The sequence below is a fragment of the Nipponia nippon genome, unplaced genomic scaffold (assembly GCF_047370975.1).
Source record: "Nipponia nippon isolate SJK-2023a ecotype South Korea unplaced genomic scaffold, ASM4737097v1 scaffold_4, whole genome shotgun sequence".
Taxonomy (NCBI): Eukaryota; Metazoa; Chordata; class Aves; order Pelecaniformes; family Threskiornithidae; genus Nipponia; species Nipponia nippon.
The window spans coordinates 87,233,933-87,261,331 of record NW_028262358.1 but is presented as its reverse complement, the minus strand read 5'-3'; the positions used below and the strand labels follow the sequence as shown (position 1 = coordinate 87,261,331).

The 27,399-nt window shown below is 39.0% G+C and overlaps 1 protein-coding gene across 21 annotated transcripts in view; it reads right to left on the bottom strand.

Moving 5' to 3' along the window:
• The window catches only part of SNX14 (sorting nexin 14), a 56,671-nt gene that overhangs the window by 6,520 nt on the left and 22,752 nt on the right, over nt 1-27,399 (bottom strand). For 7 of the 21 annotated variants that reach the window (XR_015708054.1, XM_087773957.1, XM_087773962.1 and 4 more), the window contains 14 exons: nt 26,897-26,941; nt 26,725-26,805; nt 26,466-26,580; nt 24,401-24,556; nt 23,989-24,113; nt 22,856-22,914; nt 19,277-19,303; nt 15,326-15,455; nt 9,597-9,798; nt 8,549-8,632; nt 8,312-8,412; nt 7,910-8,021; nt 6,061-6,101; nt 5,784-5,903 (listed from right to left, as the gene is read on the bottom strand). Coding sequence is in view for 13 of the 21 variants with exons in the window: in XM_087773957.1 (XP_087630083.1) it covers nt 5,784-5,903; nt 6,061-6,101; nt 7,910-8,021; nt 8,312-8,412; nt 8,549-8,632; nt 9,597-9,798; nt 15,326-15,455; nt 19,277-19,303; nt 22,856-22,914; nt 23,989-24,113; nt 24,401-24,556; nt 26,466-26,580; nt 26,725-26,805; nt 26,897-26,941 (1,398 nt within the window). In the remaining 8 variants the exon portion in view is untranslated. Of the gene's footprint in view, nt 1-3,292; nt 3,509-5,778; nt 5,904-6,060; nt 6,102-7,683; nt 7,760-7,909; nt 8,022-8,311; nt 8,413-8,548; nt 8,633-9,596; nt 9,799-15,325; nt 15,456-19,276; nt 19,304-22,855; nt 22,915-23,988; nt 24,114-24,400; nt 24,557-26,465; nt 26,581-26,724; nt 26,806-26,896; nt 26,942-27,399 lie in introns of those variants that run through there. The other 14 variants (XM_087773971.1, XM_087773970.1, XM_087773969.1 and 11 more) reach the window with 10 other exon arrangements.

Here is a 27,399-nt window from a genome sequence, read left to right as displayed (position 1 = left end):
ATTTTGGCTCAGAGGAAAGCCAAGTGAAAAACATACAATTGGATATCTAATACAAAAGTTGAAATTATATTCACAATTCAGATAAGCACAGGATTTTGCTTTTAAATGTTTCTGCGCATATTAGTATTTGACACATGATATAATGCTCACTGCTGTAATTAGACTAAAAAAGACATGCAAGACAAACTCCAATGCCATCATTATTCATCTCTAAGATTAAACAGTAACTGTGATTATAACCATGAATTATCCTTAAAAGGCTTTCAATGCGAAAATTCCACGGATTGGTACTGGTTAACAATGGAAGCCAAGCTCCTGAAGCAAGTGAGAGATAAAAGGCCTGTACTAAGAGCAGCTCTGCCAAGAAGGACTTGGGGGTACTGACAGACGAAAAGCTGGATATGAGGCGGCAATGTGCACTCGCAGCCCAGCAGGCCAACCGTATCCTGGGCTGCATCAAAAGAAGCGTGGCCAGCAGGTGCCAAACTAAATCACCGCAGGAGGTGATTCTGCCCCTCTGCTCCGCGCTGGTGAGGCCCCACCTGGAGTACTGCGTCCAGCTCTGGGGTCCTCAGCACAGGAAGGACATGGACCTGTTGGAGTGGGTCCAGAGGAGGGCCACAAAAATGATGAGAGGGCTGGAACACCTCTGCTATGGGGAAGGGCTGAGAGAGCTGGGGTTGTTCAGCCTGGAGAAGAGAAGGCTGCGGGGAGACCTTATTGCGGCCTTTCATTACTTAAAGGGGGCCTACAAGAAAGATGGGGACAGACTTTTTAGCAAGGCCTGCTGCGACAGGGCAAGGGGTAATGGTTTTAAATGAAAAGAGGGTAGATTCAGGCTAGTTATAAGGAAGAAATTTTTCGTGATGAGGGTAGTGAAACACTGGAACGGGTTGCCCAGAGAGGTGGTAGATGCCCCATCCTTGGAAACATTCAAGGCCAGGCTGGATGGGGCTCTGAGCAACCTGATCTAGTTGGAGATGTCCCTGCCAATTGCAGCAGGGATGGACTAGATGACCTTTAATGGTCCCTTCCATCCCAAAGCATTCTATGATTAAGAAAAAGACCAAAGTAATCCCTTGTACAATAGGCTATCTTTTGAACCTTGGGAAAAGCTAGCGAAGTAAATATGCATGCTTATGTAAAGTGCCTAAAAGAAAGTTACTCAACGGTTAGTGAATGCATATGCAAATACGCCCATACATTCCAGCATAGGTGTGAAGTTTAGAAAAGCAATACCATAATTACGAACAACACCCACAACCAGAGGCATTAACCTCTCCACCGTTTTTCCCGCTCATTTGCAACATACAGGTGACTATACCAAAACGGTAAGAAGAAAGAATGTACGTAGTGTCTGAATCACATCAGTTAGTGCACTGAAAAGCAAGCACGTCTTCCTCCAAGTAACTGTGCAGAAACACACGTTATACTGTCGGTGTTGCACAAGCAGTTTTTCTTGCTCATCACAAGCCAGCTGAACAGTGCCTCTGTAGGCATATTTCACAAAACCTGCATCAGCTGAGAAGTCCTGACCTATTCTAGCAGGTCTGACAAAAGTATGTTCGGAAGACGATCGAGCTGCTTGCAGACGTTCAGAACAGAAACACAGCTGGGAAAGCCAGAAATCCGGTTGGTGCCTCTGGGCAGGGCGGGGTGGGGTGTAGGGTTTTTGTTCGCATGTTTGTTTTAACCAGGGAGGCTGGTAACTCTTTCCATCCAGTGGATAAAACCCAACTGCTACTGGCTGTACTAAGGCCGATTATCCATGTTCATTATGCATTTTTAACTAAAAGTCTTTCCACCGGTATTTAAAACATACACATGCACCAGGAATATTCAAAAGGAAGCAGCATGCAGAAAATCTTTCAGAGAAGTAGGCACATTTCTGATTGAACTCAAGCCTTCACCTGCCCTGAGGGACTTTCAGGCATTTCTTATTCAGCCTGTTGACGAAGAGGTAGCCTGGGTATACCCTGTTCACGGCAATACAGTTGGCAGCACAAGCACTGGGAAATGCGTATTGTACTCTCAGCGGATTCCAAGATGTTGATACTGGAATAAACAGATCTGCGCCAGACAAGGTACACGGGATCGCTGTGGCGATACAAGCATCAGCTGGAAGTTGACTGTAGCATTTAGCAAAAGATTCTGTGTTGCAGAACTTTCTTGCTATGCGATAACACGCTCTTCTCACAGATGGGCACTCAGAAAGTGCCAACCTTCCGTCTCGCCAGCTGCCTGCCAGATCTCGTCACTGGCTCCATGCGGGTAGCTCACACAACCCTGGTACAGACATTTAGCATTCATCTCTATCACCAGCTTCTACTGGGTAAGGGTGCTGCGCAAGGCTTGTATCTTCACAAAGACATGGCACAACAGAAGTGAAACTGCAGAACTGAACAGCTGAAGTCTATGCCAGATGTATTTTGGGGGGTAAGGAGAGGTGTTACCTCAGTCTACCAGCACTCCTTGGTGCCTGCATTCCTACACAGCGTTTTCCAGCTTAGTTTCATCTGAAATAAATTCAGTTAATGAGTTCTAAGACACCTCCCTAGTACGAGAGAAAATGCGATAAGCAGAGATGATCAGGAAATTTGCTTCCAAAAAGCATCACTGATCTGAACTAAAACAGTCTGGCAGATGAAACCAGTGTGGCTTACAAATCAAATCCAAGAAGTGAGAAGATGTAAATGGCACGGTGTCCTGGCACCTGGCACAAAGCTTTTCCCAAGCGTGGGCTGACTTGAGAAAGGGAAAACTGTCTTCCAAAGAAGGCACAAGCACCCCAACCAATCAGCAAGAGAGAGGAATTTCACAATGTGCATGGGAAGACTCAGTAGAAACTGTAACACAGCACAACCTGGGATATCAGATCTCGAATAATTACAATCATCGTGTGAGTAAGGGTGTGTGCTCTGGCTAAACTGATGGACGGGAAATTAGTTAGAAAGCAGCCAGCACATGAATTCCTTATCCATACAGGACTCTGCTGGTCAAAATTGGTGGTATAATTTGAGCACAGATACTGAGTATTTGATTACAGAACTGTGTTGCAGCACCCCCCCCAGGCAAAGCGTCTTGAGTGCCCATCATTAAATAATAATCATAGCTCTGCAGGAGATATACTGAAGTCTAAAACTTTCCATCCGTTTACAGCAAATGGCTCCCCAAAACAAAACATATTTCTTTTGGCAAAGAAAAAAGAAAATCTAAAATACATGTAGAACCAATTACTCATTCACAAAAGAGCTAACTAGAACAAACTTGCTTAGAAAAACAGTGAACTCACTCTCACAATGGGTAGCGAGAAGGAGGGGAGAGCTGGGGCTAGCCTCGTCCCCTTTGCTGTTTGCAAAGAAACTCATGACAAAAGCACCTCCTACAGGGTAATCAGCAGTACCAGCAACAACTGTGACTCGGACTCTACAAGCTTGTGTCTCCAATGGAGCGCATGCACGGACAGATCGTCAACAGAGATAAGAAGGTTTCTCCCACAATGCGATTTCTGAAAATAACATTAGAAAACAGAAAGCAGTAAAGATCTACGTTTTGTTTAAGGAAACTTCAGTATTCCAAAATGAAAGCAAAAATGCAGCCAGCAATTCGCTTTCCTGGGATCACCGTGGTTGAAAAGAATTGGGAAAACCTCATTGCGGAGCCTGAATTTCTGTACACGAATAAGACTGACACTTCAGAGTCTGTATTTTAACTGAGCAATGCTATATACATTTTTTTTAACCTTTTACAATCCAAAATGGTTCTGACACCACTTTAAAGAATTAATTTTGATCTTTTAATAAAGTTTTTCAAGCAAACTACCGAAAGAATCCTGTCTTCATAGGAATGCTTCCAATTGCAAAGCTTGTTGCTCAATTTTATTTAAGTATGTTAAATGTATTAAATCTAACTAACTTCAGTAGTTCTTGACAGATCACAGTAAAAAAATTAACTGATTTTTCATACTATGCTGTAGTACGCTGTCAGCTGTTTTATAAAAAACATCTGAAGTATTTATGCATGTACTGTTTCTAGCACAAGTCAAAAACTCTACATCTGATTTTTAAAACTGCTGATACATTTATACCCCTCTGAATAAACAGCAACAGCATATCATCTTAACCTTGGAAATAGCGTCCAAGGTCAGAAAGGACTCGAAATGAAGCCTACTAATTTTGTGTGTGCACATGTAAGCTAACAGTACAACATTGGCTGTAGTAATTCAGACTTCAGGTTTAGATGATGAAATCTGAACAAATTAATAGGTTTAACTGTCATTGTACTTAATCAGTATAAAAGTTTTGTAGCTGCAAATTCTGTAAGTGTCATAACACTATAAAAATGTCCACAGTAAGGGAAATCAAAAGGTCCACTTTTTTAACAGCCCATCACCAACAAGAACCATAAATGGACTCTGGGCTTCCAGCTCTTGCAAGAAGAGAACGGGCACAGACAGTACTTTCACCAATACTCTTCCAGCCTCCAATTGTCTTCAACTAAAAAAAAGTTCAAGAGCTGGATGCAGTTTCCCTACAGGTATTTGCCCTGAACATATTTCCTTTTTTGTGAATTTGTCCAGTCTCACCTTATAGTTGTTTAAACTTCTGGTGTTCTGAAGTATTCGCCATCTTTTGGCAAGGAGTTCCACAGATCTACTAACCCTTGCAAGAGCTACCACTTTTTGTTTTGAACCAGGCTCCTACCAGCTTCACTTAATGCCTCTTAGTTTTTGCACTAGAAGAGACAGAAAAAACCGCAATCTTTATCCCCTGCCCTCTCATGCTATGCATTATTCTTTAGACTATCATACATCTCCAATTTATCACTTTGCAAAATGAAGCGTCCCAGCTTACATAGTCCACTTTCAACTCCTCTTCCCAAAGCTAAGGAGGTAGCAGAAAAGCATATGGTACCGAGTTTTCTTTTAGAACCTCTCACATGGCAAAGTGTGTTCGCATTAAATATTTTGTCCCGAATCACATCAACTCTGTAACACTGAGCTTGGGTCTCTGAAATCCTAGTCCAGAAACAATATTCCTCTGTAAATTCCACAAATAGTTTAAAGCAATCTAACACAGAAATATAAAGACCGGTGTCTTTTTAAAGCCCCTGAAGCTAACGGAAGTAAGTTTTACCAGTCTCTAGCCGCAAACACAGGAAGATTAAGAAAGGAACTACTTTTCCCTATAGTCAAATAAAAGGTTAAAATTGGAATTGTTGGACTTAAGCTGTGGCAATGTTGGAGAGAGAAACTACAGTTAAGTTATACAGTTAACCTATTACGTACGCCAGACATCAATGAACTGTATACTAACATTTCAAAGGCAGATAAACGGGTGTCAGCACCTTGACAATTTTGGCTTGTAGCACTTTGACAAGCCACACATTTGTCAAACACTCAAGCTCATCTCACTTCAAAAAGGAAACTGCCTAATGGTATTAAAACATTCCCCATTTTACACCGTTGCTTTCCTTCTTCTTCTCTCTGTACTTCCCAGGGTCTCTACTCTGTAATGTCATCTCCGAATCCAGTAAGAATAAAAACAAAACCAAAAAAAACCCCAAACAACCAACAACCAACCTTCAAAAGTCATTCAAAGACATTTACAAGACAGAAGATGACAAATCTCTCTGCACTACTATTCTCTTTCTTGTGTGAAAAGACAACACAAAATAAGTAAGCTGTTATATTTATGTTTTTTTCTGTTTATTCTTTGCATTTTCAGAGTATGGTCAATTGTCCCCACTCCTGTAATACGGGGAAGGAAAATTACTTACTGTACCTTCTTGTTGTTTTCAGATGTGGGACTCAAAATGGTAAGTTCAGGCCTACTTGGTTTAGGCTTGGGAGATTCACAGGAGTTGATAAAATTCATGATGAACGGCTCCAAATGCTGACCTTTCTGAAATAAGATACGAGTGACCTGTCACTTGCATAATTATAGAAAAAAAGCCAAACAAAAACCTGAGTTTCCAAGCAAATTTTTTGACTAGCCTATAAGTTAGTAGCACATAAAATTAGTCATTGAAGTTAAAATGTTGGCAACCTGGAAGACATACCTCTTTCATCAGCTTTCCTGGAACAGATTTTATAATTTTACCTATAATTGGAAACAAACAAAAACTTTCTGTTACCACTGCCTGATCTTAAAGACATTTTGCTCTGCTACATTTTATGTACTCGTAGCCTAGTACTTAATTTAAAAATACAATAGTTTTAAAAATCTGTATTTTTTTTTTAATTTGGCACAAAATGCCATGAAAATAAAGTCTTCCACATATCTAGCTTATAACTTAATGCTTAGTACTTTTCAAGAAAAGATATTTAAAATATGAAAAACATGCAGATGATTATCTGAATAGTTTTGGGGAAAAAAAAAGTACTCTAGATCTGCCTTTGTAATTTTTCTAGAAGCTCAAACATAAATAGCTATAGCACCATAACAGCAGTACTATACGACACCAGCATAGGCACAATTTTCTGTATCTAAGTTCTTCATCCTTCATAAAAATTTATTACAAGAGAAATCACAAAAAGTGACATTCTCCTCTTTTCCTGAAAAGATCAGCTAATCTGGAGAGATCCTGGAAGGAGCCAGTCTTGAAAATACTGGTGAGTAAAGTTTTACAAAATGGACAAGCTACCGCTGTGGTCTTAAAAATCAGCTCGTCTGTCCTGTTAAGGCTATCATGATACAGCATAGTAACTCTGAATGCTGAAAAATGAAAGTGTTTTAGTTTTATTTAGTGTTTAGTTGATTAATTTTATTTTAAGCACTACATTTACAGTATTATTTGTCTTATCTACGTGTCATTAAATTTGGAACTTACATTGGAAAGTGTACAATGATGATAATAATAAAATCACTCGCTCTCACCAAAAGCCCTACTGAAATACCAAGACTTCTTAAAATGATGTTTAGGGAAGTGAAGCATAGTCTCAGACATAAGATGCATTACAGTAAACACCATAATTATAAGCTTTTTTAACGTACAGTTGGATCTAGAGGGGAGGTCTGAAACAAAACAAAACCCTTTAACTGGAGGATGACCACCGAAATCTCATTCAACAACTTAGCACACTAAGAGAATGGCCAGCCCAGCAGGTTTACACCATGACTGGGAGAAGCAGAAATGCGGTGGCACAGTTTAGACGTGGTTTTCCTGGACCACGCTGGTGCCAGAACCACAATTGCTACAATACACAAAGACAGAATGGCCATGAGGTTGACCTTACCAGCTCAGGCTCATTATCCTGAGACAGCTACATTGAAGCCAAGCTGTGAAGTCATACTGCAGTCTACTTTTTGGATTTATTATCAACTGTTACATTAGACATCAAGAATTTCTCAACCTCTCAATTTCCATTTGGCCTGCCTATATACAGACACCACCGCCTCAAATTCTATTAAGTAGCTCATGTTAAGAGAGATCTTAACTCTAGCTAATATTAGAAATATTAGATATTGCAGTTTTCAGATTAAAATAAACAGATTTTAATCAACTAACACCCAAAGGTAGTTTATATTAAGAAATCGTTTATACTATCACATCTGTAAACAACGACTGGCTTGTGCAGATTTGACTCGTGACAATACTGTAAGTCTTCTTGAACTATGGAATTCGTTATGGGAATTTTATCACCTTGCTTGCTGACATAAACATTCAAAAACAACCACTTACTTAAACACACTTTTCCATCATCTCAAAACATCCTTTCTCTTCAAGGAAAAAGTATCAGCATGTCTTGCTTGCTGAGCTGTAATTTTAAGGGCGGTGAAGGAGCAGAGTTCTTATTTCCCACCTCCATATCCTTACACGAGAGTTATCTATTCATTACTGCTATCATTCAATCACAGTATCTACAGTATTACTATTTGTCAGCATAAACAGCGAGCATGTTACATACCAAGATTCACATCAGGCAACATCTTATCAAGAAACTGAGTCTCTCCTCCATTAGGGGACAGGAAGTCAGCTAAAAGCTGGCTGTTACTTAGTTCTGGATGTTGCAGAAGTTTCTTTGAGACAGAAGGAAAGAAAGAAGTATAAGTACTTTAATCTTTAAAATGCAGTTTCTCTACAGCAAAAAGAGATATTAAAAGAGCATTGTATTACCATAGATATTGTCATTTGCAAAAGATTTCTGTTTTCAGTCACATGAAACTTTTAACAAGTTTTATTTGCCCACTTCAATCCTTTCTATAACCCAAGTTACTTGGAAAGAAACAAAAAAAATAGCAGATATTCTTTTATTAATTTTGTATTATTAATTTTAGGATATTCTTTGCTCCAAAAGTTTGTTTGATACCTGCAGGTATTCCTGAAACTCCTCTCTCTTGGATTTTAAGAACTCATAGTTCTTGGGGCCAATGATTCTCTTTGAGGGAAGCTGAGCATCAGGAAACGTACCTAATAAAGATATCAAGGAGATTAAATTATTCTTGTAACCTAGCAAATATTGGTTTCATTATTTTAAATTTCAGCTCAGTACTGAATGACAATCAGAGCAGCGGGAAAGTGGCTTTCCAGATGATGGAGAACATACCGTGAAATTCTGTCAGCTTCGACTCAAGCACATAAAATTCAAGATACCTCCTGTAGACAGACCAGTGTTCAGGTTCATGCCCAACTAGGGGGGGAAAACCCAAACAAACCAACATTAAAAATAAATCAGGTTTCATGCCACTTGAGAGATGAATTAAGCAACAGCAAACATATGTTGGATTATTATAGGAGAAACCTCGATGACATTAGTCCCCCATATTGCCATAACATAAAAAAAATCCCAGCCAGGTAATTTAAGCGTTACATTAAAATGCATACCTGGTAGACAGACACTGTACTAGCACAAAAATTATCATCTCATTTAGGGGATCCCAAAAATGTAAACAATGGAGCACTGCATAACTTGAAAATTTATCAGGGCTGACTATGTTAGATCTACCTTTTAACCAAACGATTTACAGAAATACTGTTGAATACAGTCCTCTGCACCATCAGCTTGAATCCTGATCATTCTTCCTCCTGGAAGATAGCACTAAATAACTCTTAACACTTGCTGCTTGTTGTGGAAGTATTAGTTTCACTAACACAAATCTATGCAGCCCCAGGATGATGCTATTTTCCCCACTCAATAAGGATGTATTGCTATCTAAATACTGATAAACTATCTGCAAGCCAGGATGGCTCCTAATTAGCAAAACATTTTCATTTCCTAAGAACTATATTTTAAGATTATATGCAAGTCATTTATTGTTCATTATTCCAAAGTTCAGAGTGGGCAAAAGAAAAATATGCCAAGTGTTTATTAATATGAATCATAGGATCAATATTTTTGGAAAGAGAAAATCTCAAACTTTGGCATGAAGTCTAAATGCAACTGATTCGTGCTGAGGAGTTAGTTGTCCACTTGCAAATACTAAATGTGATCATTCAGCTCTCAAAACACCTTTCCTCAGAATTTTCAAGTCATTATTTCAAAATCGGAAGAACATGTATGCAAAATACACTGCAACAGCCATCAGAGTGCAGCACACTAGAATATTTTGAGTTCATTTTTAAACGACATTTTATTTATCCACAACACTGCATACCTGCCCTTCTATCATTTCTCTCTACATCAATGCAGAACACAGGAATTCTCTCCTTTCTGTCTTTTCTTTCCAAGGAGGGATCGTCAAAAAAATCTACATATGGGATGCTAATTTTCCATGCGGCAAGGTTGCGGGGTGTATTTGGGGTACTAACAGCCTCCTCAGGAGAATCATCTTCCATCACCATAACGCCTTCTTCAATCTGTAAAGATTCAAACATCAAGATCTACAGTTCTATTTTAATTGTTTCAGTCTACCTTTACAAAACTTATTTACGATAATGAAACGTAAATCGAGTCTTTAAGTATGTGCCACTAAGTAATAGAAGAACAAAAAAATCCATTTCATTAATGGAGTTTTCATGTAGATTAATTTCTGGTTTTAGATCCACTGCAACTTAATTTGAACTTAGCAACTTTTAGTGAGAACTCAAAGTTTTTAGAGCACTATCAAGTTCCATAGCTAACACTTTGGGGGGGGAGGGAGGAGAGCAAGGAAAGACAGGGAGGAAGGGAAGAGGGAGGGAGAGAGGGGAGAGAGGAGAGAAAATAGAAGTACTAGAGGAGACAGCTGGAAGAATGCCTTAGACACACACTGAATGCTACAGGAACCAGCTTGGTTCCAGCAGATTTAGCTGCACTGCATTTGCCAGCATACTAGGACCCAAATTGAAGACTTGAGTTTACTAGGTCAGGCCAAGAAGCTATCTAAACACAACAAGAGACAGAAGCCAACAGCGCACCAAGCTAGCAGGTCTCCCGCCCCTGCAGCCAAGTGCAACGGAGTACGTTGTGGACACACAAATCTGACTTGCTCTGCAAAGTGCAGCCCAGCCACGACTGGGATTGAATTATTCCTGTGTCCCAGAGCACTTTGCATTTTCACAAGTGTAGGCAACCAGGTTAAAAAGGAGAAGTCCCGTTTCGTTATAAAACTGATATTGTCTGAATCTAATTTAGCCTGCTGCCAGGCTGCAAGGGCTTCTAAAGCATCGCCACCCTGCAAGGAGGCAGGCACCGCCTGACGAGGAGCAACACCCAAGCCCATCGTCCTGCCTCCAGCCGTGCCCGCCGCAGCGGCACTCAGCGCCTCACTCTTCCCACCACAATTTACAGAGCTACTAACTATGTCGAGATAGGTTAGGGTTAAGTGACAATTCAAAAGTACATTAGTCAGTCTCACATAGAGACTTGAGAGTACTGCCACTTGTTAAAGTTAAAATAGGAGATTTTAACATAAAAATTTACAACATGCGAAACTACAGCAAACTGGACAGCATGAATCCCACTTTCAAGTCCTCTTCCCTTAGCTTCATAATTTAAAGCCAAATTTCCCTCAAAGGCCAAGCCTACATGGCTTAACAAGTTTTGCCTGTATTGGGATAATCTAATTAATGCTTTAAGGCAATACAGCACCCCTAAAATAATTTCGGCTGTGTCTGCACTACAATATTCACAGGATCATGACTCAACTGCAGCTGAAGCATAAACGGTTCAACACACACGAGCAATCTTTGTTCAGTTTTCTTTTGCCTTTGCATAATACTGAAACGATCCTTAAGCTGGTTACAGTGCGTACTGCTGTCTTCCAAAAGAGATCTCCATGAATCCACTAACTGAATCTCTTCTTTTCAAAACACATTTTTGCTTCCACTTACCTGATCTATTCGATAAAAAGAGAAACTGTGACAGGCAAAGAGCAGTCCCAGTTGCCGCTGCACAGGCACCACGCTCAGCCTGTGAGGGCTGAGCTATCAGCTGCCAAAATTAACCCTTTATAATCTATCCTGACTAAATGTGTACATTTGCATTAGCACTGAATAAACAATCTCCACAAGGACCTCCTTGCAAAAATGCAAGGCCATTCTAGAAACACTCAGGCTTACCCAATTCTCTAGTTTTTCACTAAACTAAATGCTTAGGCAACAGACTTGATCAAAACTCAACTCTTGCCTACATTTTTCTATTCCTTCTCTTCAATTTGCCACTGCTTGCAGCTCTCATATCCTACCATTTATCCTATCGGTTGATACAGTGATTACACTCGCAGCACTGCACAGAGTTCGCATAAGGGCTTAGGGCAGGTAGGGGTCAGTTGTTTTCGAACTGCTCATTAAAGGGGCCGTAACCTCCCTGGCTGCCTTCTTCACTCAGCCCTTCCAAGGTGGTACTGAATCATCAGCAAAGTTTCACACGTTCATAACCTTTTCACCAGACCCCCCACCTGGCTTCTGGCCTGGTTTTAGTAATAATCCCATGTAAATTTGCAGGCTTTTCCACTATGACAACCACAGTGCCTACATTAACTGTAAGCTAGGAAGCATGAATTTCTGGGGGTTTTAATCCTCTTTCTGAACAGATTACCAAGCTATAATAGTTATAGGTTGCCTCAGTATCTTTCCATTTGTTTTATCCAACAAAGCCACAAATTCAAGTCTAGAGGTCATCTGGCTGCCTTCGGAACAATACCTGTGCTTTAATATGCAGGGTATCTTTTGTTATATTTAAAATTTAGCTGACAAAGACTGAGTGTGGTTTCATGGAATTACTATTATCATGTTAGCAGCTTACAAAGCTGCTATCCAGAGCCACAGAAAACTGCTATCACATATTTCTATCCTTATGTGACTTCCTTAGACTAAATGGATGTTTCCTATCGGCTTTAACTGCAACCAACATGACTTTGGGGAAAAAGGGAAAGAAAGGAAAAAAAGGGAAGGGAGTCGAAGAAGGGCGTCGAAAGAAAAAACATTGTTCTGTTTCTGTGACAATGCACAGAACTTCATTACACTGCCATACTTTACCTTATATTTACCTTGAATCCACCAAGCTTACATTAACACCAATTACTTAAATACCTCATCAGGATCTGTATAGGAGGAAATAACTCCCATATCCTCCATATATATGCTAATCCAAAAGTTGCTGCTGTATACTCCACTGCCACTATCTTACAATTACACTGTCATTTCCCAGATCACGTTTTTCTTGTCCCAGAGAACTCTTCCTCTGACCCTGTGATGCCTGCGAGGAAACTACATCTCAGGACTTACTGTGACGTTATTAGTGTTGAACTCTGTATGTTCAGTATCCACTCACGAAGTGAAGTCACAGCTCTGTCCAGCTGTTTGGATGCACGGTAACCTTACAACAATTCAGTGTTTTCTCATTTCTTCTTCCCATCCACACTTACCAAGTGAAGAGACTTAGGTACTTCTAAAACCTTGTTTCAGGTGGTTTTAGTAAAAATGTAGTATCCTCCCTTTATTTAATGAAGGGATTTGAGACAATGCTGCACTTAAAACTTTCCATTCTTGCCTAACCTAAAGTCATTCTGTCCATTTGAAAGCCTTCCTTAGTAAGAATTAGACTTTATATTGTCTGTCTCTCATGATGAATTCAGCAACTTCTCACAAGTAACTTCTTGTGCTCTGGCACAAAAACATGTTCCTTCTCTGAGCTCCACTGCTTCAATTATACTTCTACTAATTCCTCTACTAAAGGGAAATTATACTTCCATACCCTTTGGCTAACAGAATCTACAACAGTAATGCTGCAAAATTAACCCATTTTCATTAGAATCTCGCCTTAAAGAGAAGAGTTACAAAACCAAGAACTTAACTGTCCAAGACATTAATTGCAACAGTTCTGCCCCCTTAAAGACACGACTTACATGAAGGTTTAGCCTCTACAGAAAATTGCCTTTTTTTCTCCTCTTAAAGGGGAAAAAAAAAAAAAAAGAAAAGAAAACAAACAAGCAGAAAAACCCAACCCACCCTATCTAGAGTTCTAAGTTGCTGAGTCATAGAATCATAGAATGCTTTGGGATGGAAGGGACCATTAAAGGTCATCTAGTCCATCCCTGCTGCAATTGGCAGGGACATCTCCAAATAGATCAGGTTGCTCAGAGCCCCATCCAGCCTGGCCTTGAATGTTTCCAAGGATGGGGCATCTACCACCTCTCTGGGCAACCCCTTCCAGTGTTTCACTAACCTCACTGTAAAAAATTTCTTCCTTATTCTACCCTCTTTTCGTTTAACACCATTACCCCTTGTGCTATCACTATTGGTCCTGCTAAAAAGTCTGTCCCCATCTTTCTTATAAGCCCCCTTTAAGTACTGAAAGTCCGCAACAAGGTAGCCCCGCAGCCTTCTCTTCTCCAGGCTGAACAACCCCAGCTCTCTCAGCCTTTCCTCATAGCAGAGGTGCTCCTGCCCTCGGATCGTTTTTGCGGCCCGCCTCTGGACCCACTCCAACAGGTCCATGTCCTTCTTGTACTGAGGACCCCAGAGCTGGACGCAGTACTCCAGGTGGGGTCTCACCAGCACGGAGTACAGGGGCAGAATCACCTCCCTCCACCTGCTGGCCACGCTTCTTTTGATGCAGCCCAGGATGCGGTTGGCTTTCTGGGCTGTGAGACCACATTCCTGGCTCATGTCCAGCTTTTCATCCACCAGCACCCCCAAGTCCTTCTCCTCAGGGCTGCACTCAATCCCTTCATCCCCCAGCCTGTACTGATACCAGGGATTGCCCCGACCCAGCTGCAGGACCTTGCACTTGGCCTTGTTGAACCTCATAAGGTTCACACAGGCCCACCTCTCCAGCTTGTCCAGGTCCCTCTGGGTGGCATCCCAAACCTCAGGTGTGTCAGCTGCACCACTCAGCTTGGTGCCATCTGCAAACCTGCTGAGGGTGCACTCGATCCCGCTATGTTATTTATGAAGATATTGAACAGCACTGGCCCCAGAACGGACCCCTGAGGGACACCACTCCTCACTGTTCCCCATCTGGACATTGAGCCATTGACCACTACCCTCTGGATGCAACCATCCAGCCAATTCCTTATCCACTGAACAGTCCACCCATCAAATCCATATCCTTCCAATTTAGAGAGGAGAATATTGTGGGGGACCATGTCAAAGGCCTTACAGAAGTCCAGATAGATGACATCCGTAGCTCTTCCCTCATCCACTGATGTAGTTACTCCACCATAGAAGGCCACTAGGTTGGTCAGGCAGGACTTGCCCTTGGTGAAGCCGTGCTGGCTGTCTCAAATCACCTCCATGTGCCTTAGCATAGTTTCTAGGAGGATCTGTTCCATGATCTTCCCAGGCACAGAGGTGAGGCTGACAGGTTGGTAGCTCCCAGGGTCCTCCTTTTTACCCTTTTTAAAAATAAAGTCCTTCCCACCCTCTTTTGAAAGCAATTCTGAACAAGGCAAATAATGTTATTAATAATATTAGTTGAGGAAGACACCCAAGACAAATGATAAAGGATTATTGCCTCATGATCTGTAAAGAAAATGCTGCATCACAGACCAACTTGACAGCAATTTCTGCACTACTTTATCTATGGTTTTAAAGTCTTACGGAAAGCTTCAGATGAAAAGCCATGCATTGCAGTCCTATGCATACCTTACTATCCAGAATTATAAATTGCATGGTAAGTTTTTAGAGAAAAAGTCATTGCTTACAAAAACGTCTGACACCACTATTTTTAGTACTTCTCCGTACTAAAGCAATAAGCTCAGAAGCACACTAACTGGGGATGCGGCCTTGGCTTGTGAATGAATACAGGGAAAACAATGTAACTTAATCAGAAGCCAGCACATGGAAACCTTGAAGTGATGTAAGACAGCAGAAGAGGCAGAAACTTAACATTTTCAAATAAGGAAAGAAAAAAAACCACCAACAACAAAGACTTAAAGACAAATTTAAAGCTTTTACTCACAAAGTCATCGTCTTCATTTAAGTTATAGTTAGGCAACATAGCTCCTTCCATTGCAGAACTCTTGAATACACCTTTTATTTTGTTGCCTATTCTGCTGATTCCAAATGATTCTCCTCTCTTCTGTGTGGTCCTAGGATTACAGAAGCCAGAGTTCACAACACAAGGCATATTATTACACAGCAGCTCAGTAGGCCGCTCCACGTCATTTGCAGATAAGAGAAAAAACTCTATAAACAGATAGCCAATATATTTACAATTCCACTTACAGTGAAATTCATTTATGGCAAATTTGTTCTCTGATTTATCAGCAAAATTTCTTGATTGTGCTTTTAAGAGGTATGAGATTCTTAACCATGAGCAAACATTTAACACTCTTATAACAGTATCCCAGTAATGCAGGACACAGAATAAACAATTAACTACGCAAACCAATTTTGTTCTGGCAGCAGAAACTGTTGTATTGCTACAGGCATGCACACCAAGAAGGTGACTAACTCTGTCCTTTTCCACGTAGTCATATTTAAATATTTATCCACTCTTGCCAAGTACTGTAAATGGTGTAGTTAGATGCATTTCTTTACATAAACATCCCAGAATTCTACAAGCGTGTATGATTCAAGATAGATCTCGACTTTTAAGCATTAGGGACACACAAAAGGAATGTGCAAGGATCAAGATTGAGCATGACAGAAAACAGATGTAACTGAAGAATCTTGGCTTGAAGAGCCAGTCTGACTGAAAGATGAAGACTTTTAAAAGTCTTGCCACTTATGACAAAGCATCCAAAAAGCAAGGTATGGAAAAAGAAAGATAACTGGGCAGGAAGCGCACTGCTTACTGAGAGAACTGATTTTATAGCATTCTTGCCCCCTTACACAAGGCCTGACACACCGAAGGTTATTTCTTACATAGAAATGCTACTAATTCTGGAACAAAAAAATGTTTCTGTTGAATATGGAATCAGCCTGAAGTTACTTATGGTGATTCAATAAATACAGCTGATAGGCAAGTTAAAAATCAATACAGTGAAATGCAGAATCAAAGACTCAAAAGAACTTTGCAGATTACTGAGAATAAAAGCACAGTTAGTACTTTAGAGGACAAAAAATATCCTGAGTGTTTATTTTTCCCTTAAAACAAAAAATTATTAACTACTGAACAGTAGTACCAACAGAACAGCAAAGACCAGCACGTAAAGTATCTTCATCGCCCACAAAACCATGTTGACAACGTCAATTGCTGACTCAAAATGTGCGTGCGTTACTAACCGTCTTCCTGTTTATAATTTTACCCAGACTGTGTACATGACTAAAATTGCGTAAATAAGCCACTGTTTTTCCAAATCTTTTGCTTTTTCTATCTCATATTATTATCAGCTCCAAAGCAGACATGCACCATCTATCTTACTTATTTCTGCTAACCAAAGATAAGGTTGCTTGGCTGTTTGTAGTCCAAATCCATGTTTGAACAATTTAACTCAATTTGTAAACAACTTATTCTACATATTATTGTGATGAACTGAACTTTTTCACATTGGGGACCTACCTGAATCTCATTCAAGAGCTTAATCACTGGGCTAGCAAAATACAAACCTTATTCAGACAAAAATAGACAGCTTTTCTAGAAGGGCAACACTTCAGCCCTCCACCTTGACTCTTGAAGTTTTCATCATTCCTGTGAAAACTTGTGCAGTTCTCAAGATTTTGAACAAAAACATTAATTTGCACAAGCTCACAGATTTGATAAGAGTACTCCAGGCTCAGATCGGTTCTTTCGCACACTGATAATGCTCCAGCTGAAAGCAGAATACAGCTTTGCCTGTAACTGCAGTACTGAGCTGTATGGAGCCAGGACTCAACCTGATAGCTAGGAACCACCCCCTCCTGCCCCCATCCTGAGCCCAAAGATCATGGCGCATGAATACAGAGCAATCACTAAACTGGAACGGGTATAAAGTGACAAACTAGGATGGGATCTCTTCACAGGAAAAGACACAAATTCAGAACAAACACTGGTGAGTACGAGGGTACACAGAGACATGGTGGACAACGCAAGGAGAGAACATAGGAGTGGTTTAGTAAAAACCCTTGAGCAAGCACGCAGAGCACAAACCAGATTAGATGAGCATGGAAAAAATCTGGGGATGTTAGGAGACACAGACAGACAACAGGATGATCAATCTTTTGAGGATGCTGAGCAAGAAAAAAACAAAACAAAAACACAAAACCAACAGGTATCAGGATGAAAATCTAACAGATTCACTGGTTAAGTAGAAATAGGAGAAAGAACTTGAGGGTAGGTGAAAGGGAAGAGATGAGACTAGGATATGGTCAGGTTCAAGGCATGGGGAAAAAAAGAGGAGAGGAGGTGGCCAATTTAGAATAGAGACCAAGTCTTTCAAGACCTGTCAACAAATATATATATATGTATATATACACACACACAAGACTCATTGGGAAAAGTATCCCACTCCCTCTAGTGCTGATCCATGTAACAGCATTATTAGACGATCATACTATAGTTGCTTTCTTGGCAGGACACTGAGCGGAGACTCTACAGGTTCCAACATTTCTGATGAATGATGTGACAACAAGAGGTTGGAATACATTTTTCTTCCCTTTTTTTTTTTTTTTTTAAAGCCCCAGAAGTCACACAGGCACGACATTAAAAAATTGCAATTGTTGTTCACTCTATAGCTGGGAATTGCAGACCAAAGATTGCATTAGAGCTACCATGCACTGTGGCATTCTTTAATCATGGATGGTCACAAAATAATTTTCCCACAGGATCCCTGCCTCATTCAGGACACTGAACAGGTCTTTGCAAGTGATCAGCCAGGGCTATGTAGCTGAAGAATGCTACTGTGAACCTCTGTGGGTCAAGAAGTACCAGACAAGTCGTATGTATCAGACAAGCTAGATATTTACATGCATGTGAAGGCAGAGTACCATCTTCTTTTGGCCGACTAACACCTACACCCAATTAGGAGAAATGCTGAGCTTATAGAGCTGCACTTACAAATCAATGAACTGCACTTATATCTCAAGTACTTCTTATTGCTCAACACTCTAGCAAATTATAGCTCCATACGCTGAAGTGGCACATAAAAGATAAAAAGTGTCTATATACCTTGATTCCTAACCTGTAAAATGAAGTTAATAATGTTCCCTCAAGACTCAAGAATGGTATGAGTAATATATGAAATACTGATGCTCTGACAAATTCTAAGGAAAAGCCCATAACAAAAAAATTGTTTTCTGAGTTTGGACAGCATGTAAAGAGGCACGAATAATGAGAAAACAAACCATTGAACAGCTATTAAGGCATTAATGAGTGGCCACAGACTACCTAGAGCAAATTATAAAAAATAGCATATGTTGTAATCAAACCTATAACACAAGAAAAGCTGCAGAGAGAACTAATTTGGGGAACTGCTGGTTTCGAGTGCTTAATAATATTCATAAAATAGTTACATTTGCATGCAATGTTAGGCAGTGGTCATCCTGGACATAGCTGTGCATGATAAAAGAAGCAGTTAAGTGGATAAAACTTCAAACAGCATCTGGAAATGTGACATGGAGTAATGGAAATTTTGGAGCAGCTAGCAGTCACAGGCCAAAAAAAAAAAAAAAGAAACAAAAACCAAAACAACCTTCAAGTTATGCAAATATATTTCAAAACTAATAACAACAGACAAATTGTTAACAGCAAACAATATTAATATATTGCAAACTTGTAGAATTAGTAATTAAGCAATTTCTAAACACTTGTGAAGAGGATATGGGGAATAAAGCTTATTGTGGGGAGAAATGCAGTTTAGTCCAGAGAAGACATTCACATTTTCACAAATAAAATGGACAGTTAATTGCTGTTATAAAGGCTGTGTGATGCAGTCATGATAGATGCAGCGTAACTAACACACAACATTTATCGAGTGTTAGATAGACTTACCGGAAGTCATCCAAACTCAGGCTACTTCTGCAACAACAGGCACATAAATTACCTCAGAGCCCAGGAGAAAATAATGTTAAAAGAAAAAAAGAAACCCAAATTTGACAGACCTATCCCAACAAAACTGAATAGGCTTCAACCATCACTACAGACGAATAAAAATGTGGTACAATTAGGAGGTCCTGGCCTAAAATCCTAAGAAAGTGAAACGCAAACCAGTACTTGCACATTTCATCACCACAATCTTGGCCTTTGAATTTAAAACCTCAGTTATTGAAACTTTCAGGTCTTCACTGACATTCAGCACAAGCGGCTACCAATTTACAGAAAACAACTTTCACTCTTAAAGTTATCTGTACTGCCAAATAGGCAGCTAACTTTTTCTGTAACCTGTTCAGAAGTCATGTAGGAATCTTGTTAATTTGGCCAATACAAAGAAAAGGCTGTGGACTCATTTTATGTAATAACACCACCCCCCACCCCCACCCATATTAATTACAGTAAAAACCACTATTAAAATATAGTTGGGGTTTTTTTAATTTCACAGATTTTAAGAACTGTCATGTATTTTTGACATTCTACATAACCTGGTACACGGAACCAATGCCTCAGCCATCAACTCAGTAATTCCAACCAAGATGTTTAAATGGATTAACCATAAACACAGTCACCACACATGTTTTCAATTCACCGGAGCTACTGAGTTCTGGACAAACTGATATGAGATTAAAATATTCAAAGTTTAGATTTTGTTTTACAAGAGGAACTGATTCTAAGGCATCTTACACTGTCTTTAGTCATGTTAACTGTGAAACTGGAAACACAACCTACCAAGTTGGAACTGATGGTGACAAACAATTACAGTGCATGCAACTGTTTACAGACTTAATTCTGTGGGGTTTACTCCTACCTACTCCCCAAAATTGTTAATATCTTTTCTACTTGGTCCTTCACTTGAAAAATGTTTTCATTTTATTGCTATCCCAACGATGGGAAATCAGGATGTGTCTATTTCTATGTGTGGTCACGGTGTGTAAAAAGTCAAGGCAGATATACAGCTACCCAGAAATCTGGGAGTTTATATCACACAATGGCTTTTCTTTTTTTGTTAGACTTCCAACACAGAATACCTTTAAGTAACATAGTAACGTACTATAGATACATAAATATGAGAGAGGGAGAGGGAATTTTTGTCCTCCCTTCCACACACCCAAAATTAAGTTGCCAGAACTGGAACTTAAAACAGTTTTCACTGGCCACGCACATTAAACATTAGGTGGAAAAGATCAGTTAAGCAGTTAAACTGTTGACAACCGCAGCTAGTTATCAAAATATCCTCAATGTGACTTCTTTACACTCCAGAAATACTTGGGACTTCTCATCTATTACCTTAGCAGTATTCATAGCACATTATTTGTCCTATCTGTACACAAAAAACTACGATTATTTTGTAGACTGCAAAGAAGTGATTCAAACCAGAAATTACACACTGACAGTCACTTCTTCCTACTTTCCCACTTGTATTTTCTAGAAACTGCTCTATAATTTTCTTGTCTTACAATAAGTGAAATCTTTCAACACATTACCCACATGTACATTCCACTGGGATTTCATATCTACTACTCGATCTGACTTTTTAACCAGCAGTGTCTATGCAACACACACACAGTACCCCTCACAAAGTATCCACGATATGGAAAACAAAACTCATCTCTTTGCATATAATTTCTCTCAACTGGAACTAATGCTAGAATAGGGAAGAGAAGGCAGGATAAGGTATCTGCCTATGGATAACATCTGGAAGAATTCCATAAGTAGTTTTTAAAATTTTTTTATTCTTTTTTTTTCCTTGGCAGTGACTGTCTGTACCAGACTCTGCAGAAGGAAGCTCCAAAGCAACAGGCAAACTACTTGCAGACAGGACCTTAGACAGGACCTCTGCTTCATGGAAATTATCGCTGCGGCACCACTTCAGGAACATACAGTATCTTGTATCATAAACCAGCATATATACATACTCAGGGCATTCAAATTGGTCTAAAATATAAAACAGATACAGTTTAAGTAATGCTATGGATACTGTTTGAACTCCAGGGGAATATGTTGTAACAGTCCCCAGACAAAATTTGCTTATTTTGCAGCCAGATATATATTTCAAAAACTCCAGGTAGAGACCGCCTGTAATTTCGCCTTTTCTGTTTGTGAAAGCAAAGCGCCAAGGAGGTGACCTAAATGTTTTCATATTTTAACTAGATTTAAGAAGTGTATGACAGGATACTTTGAACCCTTGACATGAATAATTTTGGGAAAGATACCAGAAGAAACCCTGCAGCCATCTTCAGCAGAAGCTGGAGTGTTTTAAGGTCACCATTCGTAGTGGAGTATCACATAGGGGAGAAATGCAGTTTGGTCTAGCTGCCTTCCATGCCTCTTTGCTAAGAAACAGAAGCTTGTCAGCACCAGGCTGAAAAAGCACTACACCAAAGCTTGAGTCCTGGATCTACAAGAACTGTAAAAACTACATAATAGATGTCACCAGTGGAGATATATTGAAGAGAACAATCAAGTAGTTTTTGAAGAACGTTAGTAGGGGAGAAAGGGATCTCACAATAATACACCTCATAGTAGGCTGCAAATCAAGAGGGCTGCTGCTAGGTCTATCTCTAATGAAAGCAGAAAAAGTTAAATAAATGGCTGTTACTCCTCTAGAAGAATACTCTTAAGATGATACACACTAGCATTTTCTACAGTACCATGGATCTTATTTCATACCAAGAAAGAAAGCCTATCCAAATTAAAGACTGTCTCACTGAAGTTTTCCTTCTTTTGGCTAGATCATAAGAGCAATTCAGTTGGGCTAGTCCATGACTGAGCCATCCAGCATAAAATGAAAGACAAGAAATGATGAGACCTCAAGCTTACTCAGCCCATCCCCACAATGGAATATCACCCATCCATACCACAGGAGATGCTCTTCTCCTTCTCCACAGGCCCTAAGGGGGCTAAAGGTGTTTTATAAGTACACAGCTCAACCCCAGAAACAAGGCTTCTGACGCTATATTTCTTCAATGAATGGGGAGAGCCGGGGGACAGAAGACACATTTGACCTAGGAGAAACGGCAAATCCTCCTTGTCACAGCAAGAGGAGATTCCCATTGCATGACCAGATTGGTTAGATGCAGGGTACGCTGTACCTATCCCTGTAAGACCTGAAACCCAAGACAACCCAGCTTTGCACCAACAAAATGGTATTCATATACACAGTCAATTAAATCACCACTTTATTTCCACGCTATCTTATTCTCACCGTAAATTTATTTTTCCCTTCCCCCTTCTCAAATGTTAAGGTCTAAATCACATTTTAAATTCTTTGGCGTAAAACACTTCAAAGCGAAGATACATCTTGTATAATATTGCTTGCTCCTTCAGTATCTTGTCCATTTTAAAAAAAAAAAAAAGGAAGAGCTAAAAATTTAGTCAAATTAGTATCAGGCAGTAGCAGAATTGCTATGGTTTAATATTTTGACACTTTTAACTAAAAAAACAAAGAAAAACACTTAAAGATTCTACCATACCTACCTGTTAAACTTCGAATTGCGTGTTGGTGACTCTGCTCCTCTTAAAAGGTGCCTGAAGTACTACAATAGAAAAATAAGGTATCAAAGAAAACACCGGGTTAACTGAGGTAAGGACAACGACATTGCAGAATTCAGGAAACAAGAACAGAAGTAAAAGGCAAGCTGCTCATAATCTGGCAGTTAGAATATTCATCTGGAAAAGGACAGACCAAATTTGCAATACATGCTCCCAGGACTACTTATTTTACTTTACATAGTCTTGGGATTAAAAAACAAAAACCAAAACAGAAATAAAACTAAAATTAAGCACCAAAATCCATGTCTCCTCCTTGTTAAAAATCAAGCATTTGAAGCATTATAGCTATTACGGGAAAGATGACCATCAGTACCATTTTTGAGAAATACACTTTATTAAGAATAACACCAAGTAAGGTAAGAAATACCCATTCCCAGGACAAGTCAACGTATTCTGCTTCAAATAAATGCAAGAAGCTTAACATGCAACCTGATTTACACACACAAACTCTAAAAAGGACAAGAATTCAGACTCATCCCTGCCTGCGTTTAAAGTGTTTCCAATAAAAAGGTTTTAAGCAGCCACTGGCCCAGTGTGGGGATTTTTTTTTTAACTTGCATTCAGAATGCAATCATAGAACAACCTCAAACGCCTAGTAAATTGCTTTGAATTACCTTCCTGAAAACAGACACCTGACTTTTAGCTGCTGGAATGCAGCTGAAGGTACCTAAATACAACCTTTGTATCTTTCTTTAAGCACCATTATATTTTAAAAAGTAAATAAAGAGATTCTTAAAAGTGTCATATGTCTATCACACAGATTACTTTTGCACCAAATTTACAATCATAAAAGAATGGGTGGAGAGGATTTTGTAATAGTGATATACACAAATTGTTAAATCAAAAAATGAAGATGTTTTTTGTATTCTGTTGATGTTGTGTTGAACTAGAATAAATTCAGTTCCCTTACTGAGACTGGTCCCAGCTCTGGCATGCTAACTAAAGTGGAAAATGGAGACATATTTTTCAGTTCCATATGCACATGACTGTTGTAAACAGGGTAGCCTAAAAAAATACAATCTTGCTTTAAGACTACTCTTTAAATCTTTCACACTTACCTCATCACTGTGACAGAACATAGGAGTAAAAACGTTCTCAAGTAGAGAAAGTACATGCTCATAAGCTTCAAAAAGACACCTCATAGTTTGGAGTTTCACAACATCCACATATGGACCTTCAGCAACTATAAAAAAATTTGTAAATATAAATAGATAGATATATAGGCATACAAAGTTTGGGTTTTTTTTTTCTGGTCTGAGTTTGTGATTGCTTTGCAAGCTACCATAAGTCTGACATAAATAGAAATAAACTGACAAAACAAGACTTAAGCACAATTTAGCAAGGGGGTAACAATTTTTAAAACTGTGACAGAAGTAAAGAGTGATCATATTTGGATGAATTAGTCTTCACTTTATTACAGAATGCTGTTTAAATTCCAGTATAAATTATTCCCTTCAAATTCAAACTTACTTCTTTGAATCTCTTCCACAATAAAAGGGTCAAATCTAATTTTGTCAATGCTTTCATCCAAACAATAAGTTTTGTAAATTTTCTGTACTTCCTCATGAAGCGACACCTTTTCAGTATCCGATAGTTCTGGTCGCAAAATTCGGTCATTGAATTCCTCTGAGAAGTAAAGGAAAGAAAATGCATTTGTTGATCCACTTGGCTAACAAACAGCACCTTGAAGCAACCTGTAACATCAACTCATTTTCCAGCAGCTATAGTAATCTGTAAAACTTTAAAATGAATAGAAACAGAAGACATCTCAAAATCTCAGGTAATAAAGTAGCTGCCTTCTTATTAACTATAATTCAGATTTGTTCATAAAATTATTACTAAAAATATATTGCAATTAAAACTAATTATTCCTTATGACAGTAAGGATAAATCCGTGAAGTTGTTCCTGGCAGAAGAATGAATCAGAAGAATGAATTTTTTCTTCCTCAATTACTGAACTGTAGATTACTGAATTTGGTAATTTTCTTTTTAGCATGATTTCCAGTTCATGCTAGACACACACTGAGCCCCAACAGCCCTTTATACCAGTCATCTGCCTATTCTGCTGCTATTTCATTCCTAAGACCCAATCCATCATAATATTTTCAATATCTTTAATATCAGATGAACTTGAGAATGAACTTCACCTGACAGAAATTCTATTCACCACAATTATTGTGCAATCCTACTTGATTTATTGGCCTGGCCCGTCCCGTTAATAGCATGACTACTGGCCAGAAAGAAGGGAAAATAAGGTAGCGTTTCATTAATTTTTCAATTAATAGACAAACCCAAACTTCTTCAGAGAAAGTCTACCAAGACCCTTCTGGGTTTTTTTGGGTTTATTTTCCTTAGTAAGTGCTTCTTATCCAAAATATTTCTATCAAGTGAAGAACCACCTACAGTTGACAGTTTGGGACAGCAAAACTTGAAAGACCTAAATCTCATTCTTTGTTTTATAAGCTAATATACAGACTCGCCACCTATGAGGACGCAAGAGAAGTTTTGAAGGAGGAAAATGCTGAGGTTTACCCAGAAAAAAGATTGATCATGGGCAATAGCCACAGCCTGAGTTACCTTCCTGCTAGGGGAAGCAGCTTAGAACCCCCTGCAGGTACCACCAGCACTGAAAAGGTTATCGCTTTGCTGTTTTTTTGGTGAGGAGTTTTTCTGACAAAAAGCAAACATGTTTGGAAGGATTATGAGCACATAAGAAGCTGCATGCACAGAGATTATTTATATTTCTCTTATGTAATGATTAATGATTTCTGCAGTACTTTAAGATAAAGTCTGTCTAATTTAATTTCACATCTTCCTGATGTATGTATGGGCTTGGAATATGAAGACACACCCATTATTTCCCATGCAACATGGAAATACTTGTTTACTAAAAACACAAAAAAATGTTATTTTTGGTAAGCCAGTAATTAACTACTAGTTGACCAAAAAACTTGAAATAAACCACTCTAACACTTACAGAAACTTCATAGAAAACCTTATCCTTGAAAAAGAGAAGGCTTTTCAAACAACACCTGTGTAATGGTAAAACCAAATGCATGCTTCGTAACCAAGGTATAGGTTACTGAATAGAAGGTTTCAACACCTTTAATGTTCCTGTTATGTTTCTGCCCTTTACAGAAATCAGAATTTTAAAGCTAAAAGAATATGAGAAGCTTTTCATGATGAACAGCTCATTTTACTAATACTTTAGTGACCACTTATTATAAAAAGGCAGCTGTACTTTGTATCAATGGCCAGAACTTTTTTCTTACAAGAATATTCTATTTTAAAATGTCCAACCTTTATCAATAAACAGAAATACAGTTAAGACCTACAGTACATGCCAACATTAATGTTGCCAAGATTAGCATTCAAGAATAAGGACACATTAAAGTAAGTGAACACAGATCCTGAAAGGTAATCTCTTGCTTAACAATGCTGCCTTGTTCTGAGACTGAATATTCACTTCAACGTGCAAATGCTTAAAGCTTTTAAAGATTGTCAAATATACCTCAGCGCACATATGCAATCTTACCTACAGTCAGGCAGAACTGCAGCACATGGACTGCCCCTTCCTGTTTCAGGAAGTTCATAAACCGAAATAAAAGGTCTTGCTGATCTCTGATCTCCTTTAGCTCCAGTTTCAGGACCTTAGTAGGTTAAAAATGCAGTCAGCCAATTTTCAAACTTTCAGTGAGTACATAAAGAACGCAAGGAGTTGTAGAATGAAAACAACAGGTAAATTAAAATGCTTATTCAAAACAGGAAAGGAAATAAATGTTGCCTTTGCTTACGGACGGCTTTTTATTTCTTGGCTCTGCAAATTTCTGAAGGAATGGAACCAATGAAGAAGTAGGTTCAGTTGCTTTCTCAGGCTGTAGAAAAAAATTACAAGAGACAATTGGGTAAGAAAGCTTCCTTAATGGGTGAACAAATTACTACTGTTTTAATTTTCTGAGTACTCACTGGACTATCATCAATGAAGATCAGCAGCAAATGGTTGACAGTGTCCTGCAGGAAAACACAATAAAAATTACTATTAAAGAAACTCAACAAATCGGACGAAAACCATTTCAGTACTATGTTATGCCCAAATTTAAACCTCTGAATATATTAATACTTAAAAAAAAAACAAACTGGCAACACGTTTGAGAATTAACCTTCCACGGTCTCTTCAAGTATTTACAAGTCAGGGAATTTCTGAAGAGATATTCACAGAAACATTCTTTACCCAGTGGAGGAAAGATCTACAAAGTATTTTTACTGTTAGTGCAGACCTAATGAACTACTAATACTCCCACAGCTACAGTACTCTCTGCTTGCAGCTAGGTGATACCTTCGTAAGTATTGCAATTTTGCCTATTAAAACACATGCATAAATAAAATCAAAGATGGCAGTGTTACATCTTTAGAAATAAATGCCCTCTTATTTGCAGAATTAAGAACAAAAGAATTGATTTCAATACAGC